This window comes from Choristoneura fumiferana, chromosome Z (assembly GCF_025370935.1).
Source record: "Choristoneura fumiferana chromosome Z, NRCan_CFum_1, whole genome shotgun sequence".
NCBI classification, from domain to species: domain Eukaryota; kingdom Metazoa; phylum Arthropoda; class Insecta; order Lepidoptera; family Tortricidae; genus Choristoneura; species Choristoneura fumiferana.
In genome coordinates, this window is record NC_133472.1 from 1,273,953 (window position 1) to 1,286,910 (window position 12,958).

Here is a 12,958-nt window from a genome sequence, read left to right on the forward strand (position 1 = left end):
GGCTTCCTCTCATAATGAGAGGGCTTAAACCGTAATTCCCACACGGGCCAGTGCGTATTGAGAACTTCACGTACACACCGTGAACTACACCGCAGGTTTGTGCAGGCTGTTTGATGTTTTCATTCACCATAGAGCTCGTGGAAAATGTCGAATGTTATTTCGCACATGAATTACGATAAACTCAGAGATGCGAGTCTTGTTTTGAACCCACGCGCGATCATCTGCTTGAGCAATTTCTTATTGATTCGGCCATCGTTATCTATCAATTATAGATATAGTAGATAAGAAAACGAGAGAAAAATGTAATGGAGATTATAAGAGGTTATTTAGTAAATTAAATGTTCTGCCGGTGCATGAGAAAGTAAAATATTTATTAGCAATCGATCAGTATCAAGCAACGGAGCATAAAATCCTCAGGACGTATACATGTAACCTGAGAGCCACGTCACGTCATAGGTATGTTGAACCTAAAGCTAACAATTATTACGGTAAGAGAACGAGAATATACATCACTCCACGATTATTTAATAATATTCCTCTGGAAAATGATTGTAATAGTCTTAAAGTTTTTAAGAATAAACTAAAAAAGTTTTTGCTAGAAAAATTTGATTCGCAAAGATAAGTGTAAGTACTGTAGTCGTAAAATATAAAAACAGGTTTTTATTATAATTAAGCTTTGTATAGTGTGCGGGCCAGGGCCCGGTTGTGTGTGTGGATTTGCGCCGTATTGCAAATTTGCAATGGAATAGGGTGCGGGCTTGACAGCACAGCTCGGTCGTGGGCGGTAAGCATAACATTAAGTAGTTAAGTTTTAATTAAGTAGGGTACAATTGTTCTAAGTGAGCGCAATATTCGCCAATAAACGTCATAGTTTGGCGAAATTAGTTATGTAAATAAAATTATGTACCTTTTTTTGAGAATAAATAAAAAAAAAATGTTGATTTATTTTGTTCGTTGTACATAAATTACGCAAGTAGTCGGATTCCATTTGAATACGTGCAGCCGTTTCAACGTTAAAGAGTAACATAACGGCACACATTCAAACACTATCGCATTTAGACGACCGGATGGCCAAGTGGTTAGAGGAGCTGACTACGAAGCTTGAGGTCCCGGGTTCGATATTTGTATGAGTAATAGGAATGTTTGCTCTCGGGTCTTGGATGTTTAATATGTATTTAAGTATGTAGGTATTTATCTATATAAGTATGTTTATCCGTTGCCTAGTATCCATAGTACAAGCTTTGCTTAGTTTGGGACTAGGTCAATTAGTATCAAGTGTCCCATGATATGATAATTCAGATTATTAATTTCAAGTCGTGGCCTTTATCGTGGATATTTGAAGTATTGCATTGAAACAAAATACTGTTGTCTTGCAGGCCTGCAACGGTACATTTTGAAGCCTGTTTTATGGAACACAGCATAAACATTACATAGCATTAAGATTGGTTTTTTGGAATCTTTTTGTATTTTTTATTTCAATTCCAAATTTTTACTTTTAAAAATAAAAAATAAATAAAAATTTGGAATTGAAATAAAAAATACAAAAAGATTCCAAAAAACCAATCTTAATTTGATTGCTTAGTAACGATATCTCTTGTCCGGGTGAGCGGTTAGTTCCAATGGAATGCCGAAAAAAAGTTTCTCGATGAGGGCTACGGCATAGATGTCGCTAGCGTCGCTGCTTAAGTGACTAAGTAAGAAACACAAGCTGAGATATGAGGTGCATAGGGGAAATTCGTGTCGGTACCGTTGACCATCAGTGGTGTAGCGGTATAGTATTTTTCTGTTTTTCTGTGCATCTATATTTCAGTTTGTATTTTCAATTACATCGCATGTTTGAGAAAAATGAATGTGTTTCCAGATACGAATGCCACTGCTCCGCCCGCTACACTGGTAACAACTGCGAGGTGGACGCCGGCGATCCTTGCGCGTCGGCGCCCTGCCAGCACAACGGCCGGTGCACCGAGGACGCGCGCGGGGACTACACGTGCGCGTGCACCCCGCGCTATCACGGTCAGTGGGTTACAGCAGTGTTTTTCAAACTTTTATCTACATGCATATCATAACTTCCCTATTATATGTCCAGAAACGACTATCAAATTGCCGTTATTAAGAAACCTGGTATCTGCGGGTGCATCTTAATGTTTACATTAAAGTATCGGTAATACTTTTTTTAACAATGCATATCTGTACATATTGTAGAAAACTTATGACATGCATGTAGATAATAATTATTATTCAAAGTCAAAGTCAAAGTCAGTCAAAGTCAAGTCAAAGCCAAAGTCAAAGTCAAAATACAGGCCATAATTATTATAGAAAACTTATGATATGCATGTAGATAAAGTTATGTATGCGGCTATACATAATTAGGCATTAAAACACTCGTGTGATCTTATTATGAAACCACACTCGTACTTTAATGCCTCTCATTATGCACCAGCCACATAAATAACTATTTCAGGACGTGGCCCCTCTTGTTATGAATTACTCGTAGTAGATTGATAAACAAGGGTTGTAAGCGATCAATTACACCCCAGATGCATGTCAATACCGACCCTGTTTTTCGTGTACACGGAATATTAATAAATTTAGTAGAAAATAACTTAATTTGGTCCTGGCGCTTCGCCGGCCGGCCGAAGTTGCGGCACGTTACAATGAGGGCTATCGCGTATGAATTCGCCGCTAGAGGCGCTAGTGTAGCGTGAGGTCTCCGAAATGTCAAATCTCATAGTTTTTGGGCGAGCTACGCGGGTTTATTTATAATTAGAATAGATTTGTGAATATTTTGCAATATCTGAAACTAATTTTGGCAAATATGCGTTCCGGGGCAATGAATGTCTGTGTTTTGAGACAGTTTTGTCTTTCGGAAACCTTTGTCCTCCCTTTTTTCCGAACAAAACGGGGACTACGCAACACTGTGGCATGCTCGATATTTTTATGGTACGGTTTTAAGGTGTATTAAATATGATTTTAATCTAAACTTTGTTTTCACGCCCGTAATAACAGACTTTGAAAGCCATACTTAAAAACCTCACGCAACAGTGCGCCATCTAGTGAGACAAAAAACGATAGCCCTAATTGAACCTAACACGAACGGGACGGGAAAAACGGGAATGTTATAGCGGTATTTATTCATACCCGATAGGTATTGCGCGACTGGAATTTACCGCGCTGTTATTTCGGAGCCATTTGGGCTACCAAATATCAGGTCGGTATTGCTCTGCCGGTATTGTCATGTCGGTTTTGAGTGCTCCCCAAGAACATGATGTGATTGTTGAACTTCCTTGTTTGTTTGCAGGCATGCATTGTGAACTGGAGGTGTCAGAGGACCCTCTGTGCGTGGCGGGCCCGTGCCGGAACAACGGCAGCTGCAGTGTGCTGCCCGGCGCCGATACCTACGTCTGCTCATGCCCTCCTGGTATTTACTGACTAGTTAACAATATAATAGTACTTTTTTTTTATTCGACTGGATGGAAAACGAGCAAGTGGGTCTCCTGATGGTAAGAGATCACCACCACCCATAAACATTTGCAACACCAGGGGTATTGCAGACGCGTTGCCAACCTAGAGGCCTAAGATGGGATACCTCACGTGCCAGTAATTTCACCGGCTGTCTTACTCTCCACGCCGAAACACAACAGTGCAAGCACTGCTGTTTCACGGCAGGATTAGCGAGCAAGATGGTGGTAGCAATCAAATTGCACAAGGTCGTACCACCTGCATTACTGCAGAGGCCGTGAATAAAGGGGTTTATGGACGAGTTTGGGGTAGACGGAGCAAATATGTCCAGCAATCCCAGGTTCTGATTGAGGATTGTATAGTGATTTTCTCAAACAATGTGAGGAAATATTCGAATTAATAATTAATTAGTAATTGCAAAAAGTGTTTAAAGATTTGTAGATGTAGATGATGATGATAATAAATATAGCAGGTACCATAGATTGGCTTTTTTTGACAAGCTTTTATTTAGTTTCACCTGTCCCGTTGTCTGTCTGTCTATCAGTCTGTCTGTCTGTAATCAAATTTTGCAAGTTAAATTCGACCAACTTCCAGAAATTTGGTATACTTATGTAAATTGCGTGACAATACAATTATCTGGTAGTCACATCCTGGTAGTCTGGACAGGATCGTCTCCGCGGGACGGAACTCTTCAACGGTTAATGGCATCGACTTGAAATTTGGTATGCAAATATAGTTTGGGTGACAACGCAAGTACAGTCAACAAAACGGCAGAAAAAGCTTGTGTTAAAAATATTTTTTTCTTACAAAAAATATGCTTACACAGTCTAGTACGTACCTCAGTGTGGTCGGGTTATGTAATGTGTTTAATGGTCAGGCTACACCGGGCGCAACTGCGAGACCGACGTGGACGAGTGCGCGGCGGCGGGCGCGGTGGTGGCGTGCCTTAACGGCGGGCGCTGTGTCGACGCTGTCAACAACTTCACCTGTGACTGTTCTAATACCGGTAAGCTATAAAGGCATAGAATGGACCCTAAGGGTCTCAGCACACTATCCACACTGATCGGTTTTAGCCGAACAAAAACGCTTTATGTCCTGTTCTCGCAAAAGGCTCTGGTCACAATGCTATCATATATCTATGAATATTGCAATGTTAAAAAATAAAATAAAAATAGCAGCCAAGAGCATGTCGGACACGCCCAAGACAGGGTTCCGTAGTCATTACAAAAAAATCAAGTAATATTTTTGTAAATCTCGTGTTGTGTACGGAATCTTGCAAGTTTAGGTATATTTTATACCTTAGGCTGCTATTTAATTTTAAACTACTAATAATTCACAAGCAATCTTAGCCGTTATAATTTTCCTTGTAAATTTGATATATTTACTACTATCCTGAATTTTATCAATTCCAAATGACAATTTGCATTTTAAAGTTGAATATTTCTCAAACAGATCACTGAATCGAGAAATGGTTTTGGCAATCCCTAATGGTTTTAAAGACATATCCAACGATACCCCACTCTATAGGGTTAGTCGCGAAATAAAAAATCGCCCCCACTTTATGTCTAAGGGAGGTACCCTAAAAATTATTTTATTAAAAGTCAAAAGTCAAAATATCTTTATTAAATTTAGGCTATAACAAGCACTTATGCATGTCAAAAAAATCTACCACCGGTTCGGAAAAACCTCTATTGAGCAGAATCCGGCAAGAAACTCAACAAGGTATATTTTTTTTTAAAGGTATATTTTTATTTTACCGCTCTGTCGGCGTGACTGATATGTATATTCATGCCAAATTACAGCTTTTTAGCTGGGCCGCACAGACAGACAGACATACGGACAGACATGGCGAAACTAAGTAAGGGTTAGTTGACTACGGTACCCTAATTAGCGTTAATATTGATAAATTTCACTGAATCCATTGAATTATTCATATAATTTTTATGGTAGGTACTGTATTAGAAAGAAGAGATAAGGTTCAGGGAGTTCTGTTAGATAACAGAATGTATTTAATGACCATATTGAGTCTACCTTAAATAAGGCCTATACAAATCTCGGATACATTATACGCCTTTTTTGCGTCTTCGACTTCGGCTTTCTAATAGACTCGTGCGTAATTCCTTATTTACCGCCCTTAAGCCACAATGTACTGTTTTTCAGGCTACACCGGGGCCCGATGCGAGTCTAACGTGAACGAGTGCGAGGAGGAGCGCGGCATATGCGGCCACGGCGTCTGTTACGACACGTACGGCAGCTTCGTGTGTCTCTGTCAGCCGGGGTACACAGGCGAGCGGTGCCACAGGGTGAGCTAGCCAGTGCTAGATTAAGAGCGTCTATTGGGAGGGTGCGAAGTACTAGGTGGGGGTGATGAAATCTATCGCAGCGCTCACGGTGGCCAAAAGTAGAAATAGTTCTGGCTCTGTCATCTGTCATACTCATATGAATCTGTCATTAACAAAGCAATTTGTATAGAATTTAACTACCCAATTTTAGTAACAGATGTTTGTGTTATGCGAGCTTGAATTATTGAACACTGTCCCTGTTTTGGTCTTAATTCCTCCACATCTCGGACATGTCCAGCAACAATTTTCCTTATGAAACGGTTTGTGGTTGAATTTATTCAAAGAAACCAATAAGATAGCTTTATCTTTTCGTTTTACAGTAAAAGTACAACTAAACATGAAGTAAACAAACCCTGACATAACGAAAATAAAACACACTTTTTGAATAAATTTTACTTACCTCATTTAATTTTAATGACCAAAAATGAATTCGCAACCTTTTGTCCACCCAAATCACGGTATCACAGTAATTTCGTATTATAAATTAATACGTTATAGGTTTGATTTATGTCACAATGTCGCGATGAAATTTCAAAACGTCAGAGCATTAGAGCCATAAAAGTTGCGGACGCCAGGCGGCGCTGATGTCGTGCACAGAGCCAATACCTGCTGAGCTGGCAACGTTGCATTTTTGTTAGTTTTTCTCGATTGTTCCATAAAAAATGAATAAAATTTAAAAATGTGGTCAGTTAGAACTGTTCTTAATATATAAGTTAACGTGTCTACTCCAATAATTATTCGTGATAGACTTTTATATTATTTAAAAACAGAAAATGTTTATTAACGGTTTTTGAAGAAAATGAAACTATCACGCATTTTCATTGACGTTAAATTAAAACACCCATGCCAAATTTCATGACTCTAAACCCAGCGGTTGTTATTTCGAGATTTTATCCCTATCCCGTGGGAATATTGGTATAAAAAGTATCCTATGTTTTAATCCAGGTTATTAACTATATTTTTGCCAAATTTCATCCAAATCCGTCCAGCCGTTTCAGCGTGAAGAAGTAACAAACATACTCACTCACACACTCACAAACTTTCACATTTATAATATAAGTAGGATTAAAAAAATAAAACTGTACTTAAATTATGCTGTGTGACAATGGGTCCCGGTCTCAGCATGTGCTGAGACTACTCACTCACTCACAAACTCACTCACTCACTCACTCACAAATAAGTAGGACAGGATTAGTAGGATATCCCTGTCCATGATATAATCAGTATACTTTGACTTTGACTTTGAGCAGATGTCCCCGTGCGCCGTGAACCCGTGCGGCGTGGGCGGCGTCTGCGTGGAGGAGGGCGAGGGCTTCCGATGCGCGTGCCACCGCGGCTGGGCGCTGCCGCTGTGCGCCGCGCCCGGGCCCCCGCCTGCGACGCCAGCTGCCCGCCGCGCTCGCACTGCAAGGAGGCCGGAGGTACGCCCGCGGGGGACAACCTCCGCACTCAGGTCCCCCTACTGTATTTTTCACCTATGATGAGTTCTGTGACACTTGAAAAATTTCCGAATTACGCATACCTACTATGTTAGCAAAGCATTTTTTAAATGATTTATATTTTGAAGCAAAATAATCAAACAATATAAAACTGTACTTAAGATTTTTTATTTCAATTCCAAATTTTACTTTTACGGTCATCCCGTAAAACTTAAATTGGAAATACAAACTGAAATAGAGATGCACAGAAAAACAATTTTCAATTTAGGTTTTACGGGTGACCGTAAAAGTAGAAATTTGGAATTGAAATAAAAAATACAAAAAGATTCCAAAAAACCAATCTTAATTGATTGCTCGATAACGATATCTACCTATGACACTAGGTCTATGGACGTAGGAGTATGGGGCTTAAGACTGTAGACTTAGGAATAGACTATGGACGTAGGACTAGGGACTTAGGACTAAGAACTATGGATTTAGGACTATGGGCTTAGGACTTAGGACTATGGACCTTGGACTTGGACTTAGGACTACGTCCTAACATAGGACAGGTTTCATCCCAGAATACTGAAATTTTCCCGCGGGAGAGCGATAAAGAAGTTTTTCGCAGATGATGTCACAGACAAAAGTTTTAACTATAGTAGAGAGTTATTTAATAATACTAGCATGAATATTTAAAAATATCAGAAAATTTTACGGTTTCGGCGGAAAAATAATGCTAATTAGTATTCCATGCTGTTAGTGCTAACTCATTTGTTGAAATTTGACAGATCTTGCGGTTTCCATATGTACATTGACTGTGTGATTTAATTCGAACAATGTATGGAATCAGTAAAAAAAAATCCAGACTATTTTCAACAAATGGGTCATTTATACATATTTTCCATCACTAACTGAGTATGATAAACTAATTTTGTATCACGATTTAAATTTCAGCCTGTATATGACCTAAGGAAATTCTGACAAACATAACATTATAACTATGGCTTGCGAAAATTATGCGACTAAATACCCACCGCAGTTAGTGCAACACAGTGGAAGGTCATAATGCGAATTACTGTTAGGCGGAACCAAAATGAACATACAACATACTTATTTGTCAATTGAAGCCGTGGTGGCCTAGTGGTTTGACCTATCGCCTCTCAAACAGAGGGTCGTGGGTTCAAACCCCGGCTCGCACCTCTGAGTTTTTCGAAATTCATGTGCGGAATTACATTTGAAGTTTACCACGAGCTTTGCGGTGAAGGAAAACATCGTAAGGAAACCTGCACAAACCTGCGAAGCAATTCAATGGTGCGTGTGAAGTTCCCAATCCGCACTGGGCCCGCGTGGGAACTATGGCCCAAGCCCTCTTGCTCTGAGAGGAGGCCTGTGCCCAGCAGTGGGACGTATATAGGCTGGGATGATGATGATGATGAATTTAACAAGTCATAATGTCATAATCGTAGATTATATTCATTATGTAATTTTCGTCATATTTTTTTCCCGCGGTTAGGTTAGGTTTTTTTCATAACAATTCTGTAAAATAAATGGTTTCAGAGAAAAAAGAGTTATGTCAAACATTACATTATGACTAACAACTTTCGACCAGTTCCTACAGACCCATGTTTTATTGACATTAAATTATCCCCACAGGTATACCGGCAATGGTGACTGGCGTAATGATCTCCAAGCAAGTTACGTGCGTGTGCGACATCGGGTATTACGGTGAGCTGATCTCTTACAGTATGATCACTTTGAGTTAACACTTGACAGATGGGCGTGCCTTCAGTCAATTTTCAACTTTGACGTCATACAAGTATACCGACTTTTCCCGATGTAAATACAATGCACTATACCGGGTGTAGCCTGTAATATGAGCAAATAATTAAAACATAGATCATACTCCTCAAACTGGACAACATTAGTTCAGCGACTTTTAAAAATAAGTAGTTTTTATTACACTTAAGTTTATTTGAAGAAGCAATGTAAAGCAAAATGCTTGATGTTTGTAGCGTGACAGGCGACGTCAGTTAGGTTCTAGGATGGCTTACATTGATAGCAGTATTTAATTTGAATGAAAAAAGGAAAATTCAAAGAACCTATTATTATTAAAAGTCGCTGAACTAATGTTGTTCAGTTTGACGAGGACGATCTATGTTTTAATTTTTTGCTCGTATTACAGGCCACACCCGGTATAGGCAGTCATTCACCGATGGCGCGTGCCGTGGTTCTTATTACAATGTGATTAATGCCTAATTTTGACAAAATCACGCGTCTTCGTAAAGCACTAAGCATACCTGTACTATTTGTGCTTAATATCTATTCCCAACCAGGTGCTCCAGGGCTGTCACCCAACTGTACAACTCTCGAGCTAGCGTGCGAGTCAGGGGTGTGCCAAAACGGTGCGACCTGCAGCCTCGGCACTGATCACTTCAACTGCACGTGCGCCCCTGGCTACAAAGGTTAGTGCGTTGAGGTTTGTGGTTGTAAGCAGTCCGCGATGTGAATAGGATCGGAAGTAACGTCGTATCATATACATTTTGTACCAGGGTGGAACTCTAAGAACCCTGGGATGTCAATAAGAGACAAAGTAGCACAAAGCAGCCCGCCGTGGAACCTTTTCGTAGAAAGTCATAATGACATCGCATTGCTTGACGAGGGAATTTATTATGACACTTACTGTGAGAACGTTCTATACTTCGTTTTTTTAGCATTAGAAAAAGGGTAAACAATGTTTTTTAAAAAACTAACTATTACTTTATTATGCCAACAGATTGTGAATGATTGTATGCCCTTGCTAATTGTTTGCTGTGACTTATTTTTCAAAAGTGTTTTTCAATAAAAAGACACGTCAATATCGCTTACCTTCTTTCTAATGAATGAATGAATGAATAAATAAAATTTATTTCGAAACAACAACAACAAAAAAAACAGTACAAATTTCTTAAATCTTAAAGTGTATTGTGGCAGTTGTTTCAAAAAAGGAGTCCACTCAGCATGAGTCGAGGCAGGGGGCCACGACGCTGGTTTTCAGTGGGTCCTATAATGAGTAGCCTAAAACTAAAAACTAAAACTAACAGGCTCGTATCTAAATATATTTGACTATTATGTTTGTACACGCACAGTCTAGGTTATTTATCTGCGATTACCAAACCAGAAATCTGACTGACATAATTGAGAAACAAATAGATAATAGGTACATAGACAGAGAGACTTATAGAAGATGGGCGTGGTTACCCGTATGCATTGTATGTATGTATGCATATATAAATGTATGCATGTGTGGAGATGTGTTGTGTTCAATATCGAGTTATTGTATTGTATTGTGTACTACCCTAAAATTACCAGAATTAAATTCATGTGTTCTGCCCAGGAATACAGACGTTAGGATATGTATGTATACTTGTTACAGGCAGACGCAGGTTGCTAGGCATTAGCCTTTTGATTAGTAAGTAGGTGATGTTTTAATTTACGTTTATACGTAAATTGTGTATCAGATTTTCGGATGCTAAAAAAACCAAGTATACGGTGGGTCAGGAATCAAACGGTTCGAATGTACGTATATGAAATGACTGTTAGTTCCGGCTCCAATTTGACCGCGGTGTCGTGTGTGCGTTAATGAACTAAAACTGATCACTTTGCTGCTCAAACCGCACGCTGCAATGTGGTTGTAACGTCGGGGTAAATTAAAAAATAAGTGGTGCATCATTACTTACGCCTTTCCAAAGATACGTAATAGGGATGTTGACACCATTAACAAATAATTCCTAAGACACGACTCCAGTAAAGAAACGCTTTATTTCAGCCCTGAAAACCAGATTAATTTTAGATTAACTGCAAAATTTGTTTTTTTGTTGCTTTAAAACAAATAAATAGTTACAGTGCTTTCACTGTAGCATGTTGCGGGTGACACTCGATTCACGTTTCGTTTTACTCAAAAAACGTTGCTGCGGTCTAAATATATGGAAGTATATTTCAGTTGTAGGCTGAATATGACTGGCGTAAAATATATGAACATAAAGAGCTATGTTATACGAAATAAATTTAAGCTATCAAATTTTATAATCAATTAATTCAATTCAAAGCACAATTAAGTGAAGAACGTAATATGCATGTAATGTAATACCAGAGGCTCCTTTAGTGATGGGACCTAATGGATCTTGAACTATATCGGTACTTATTCATTGGCAAGTAACGAATATTCTTAGTAAACTCCGTTTAGCCATACTTAAGTGGCAACTAGAATTTCACTAATATTTTCATCAAAATTAGATTATTAAATCGGATTAACGATGACATTAATTATGATAAAGATTTTAAATTATTCGTTTATCGACTCAAGTGTCGACACTTTGACTTTCTAGTCTTGTGATGTTGACAGGTGTCACCCGCACCATAATATAATAAAAGTACTGTAGTTGATTGAGTGTGCGAACAAGTGACGTCATATGTTGCTATTACCATTCAAGCTCTATGGGAGAATTGTGTTTTGACAGCTCATAAAAAGTACGTCAGTTGATTGGTGGAGTCAACATCCCTATTGTGGTAGTCGCCACACCACATACCACTATTGCAGCAAGCGATGAAGATTTTCGATTGGTTGATCGGATTGCCAGGTGGTCCAGTTGGTAGGAATGCTCTGCCCGAGTAAAGCCACAGGAAGCTCAAAACCTTTTTTCTTAAAATTAGCTTTAAGCTTAATTAGCTTTTTTCTTGGCTGTACTTGCATTGTCACCCAAACTACATTTGCATACCAAATTTCAAGTCGATGCCATTAACCGTTGAAGAGTTCCGTCCTGTGGAGACGATCCTGGCCGGACTACCAGGATGTCACCACCAGATTATTGTACTGGAAGTTGGTTGAATTTAACTCGCAAGATTTGATTACAGACAGACAGACAACGGGACAGGTGAAACTAAATAAAAGCTTGTAAACCTTAGATCCCCTTGTGCAAACGCATTGCTAATAAAATCAAATTATATGAGGGAAAATTATGTTTTTCATACAGACGCAGCTGTCTTAAACCTGTGGTCGCGCAATAGCAAAGTAATAAGTGATAGTTCATCAGTGGTGTCTTAAAATTGCAATGTTGTGATGTTTTTGTTGTGTATTGTATTGTGACGTTGTCTTACCCCCTTATTCATAAAACTTAACAAGCCTATGTTAACTAACAAATGCTTTGTCCCTTTCTAACAAATACAAATGTCGAAGTGACAGATAAGGACAAACGAATTTTAGCGGCATTTTAACTAAAATAGGTTTGATTGTCGTTTATGAATAAGGGGGTTTGTCTTTATCAGTTTGACCGCAAGCTAGCTTTCATCGCAGATATAATTCCGATCCGCATTGGCGATCCCTTACTTCAAATAGCGAGTATAGTTGTTTTTTTTTTATATTCGACTGGATGGCAAACGAGAAAGTCGGTCTCCTGATGGTAAGAGATCACCACCGCCCATAGACACCAGGGGATTGCAGATGCGTTGCCAACCTAGAGGCCTAAGATGGGATACCTCAAGTGGCAGTATTTCACCGGCTGTCTTACTCTCCACGCCGAAACGCAAGAGTGCAAACACTGCTGCTTCACGGCAAGATTAGCGAGCGAGGTGGTGGTAGCAATCGGGCGGACCTTGCACAAGGTCCTACCACCTGCAAATACTGTTTTAATACTTGTGATTTATCCCTATATAACATTGTAAATCTGTTTTAAAACCCCTCTTTGATTTTCTTGCCTGATT

At 39.2% G+C, this 12,958-nt stretch overlaps 1 protein-coding gene across 1 annotated transcript in view; it reads left to right on the forward strand.

The window, feature by feature from the left end:
• The window catches only part of LOC141440484 (protein crumbs-like), a gene marked incomplete in the record, with an annotated part of 135,785 nt that overhangs the window by 64,068 nt on the left and 58,759 nt on the right, over positions 1–12,958 (forward strand). Inside the window, 8 exon segments of the mRNA XM_074105013.1 lie at positions 1,862–2,013; positions 3,299–3,418; positions 4,337–4,465; positions 5,620–5,762; positions 7,052–7,172; positions 7,175–7,222; positions 8,876–8,947; positions 9,556–9,684. Of these exon segments, the coding sequence (XP_073961114.1) occupies positions 1,862–2,013; positions 3,299–3,418; positions 4,337–4,465; positions 5,620–5,762; positions 7,052–7,172; positions 7,175–7,222; positions 8,876–8,947; positions 9,556–9,684 (914 nt within the window).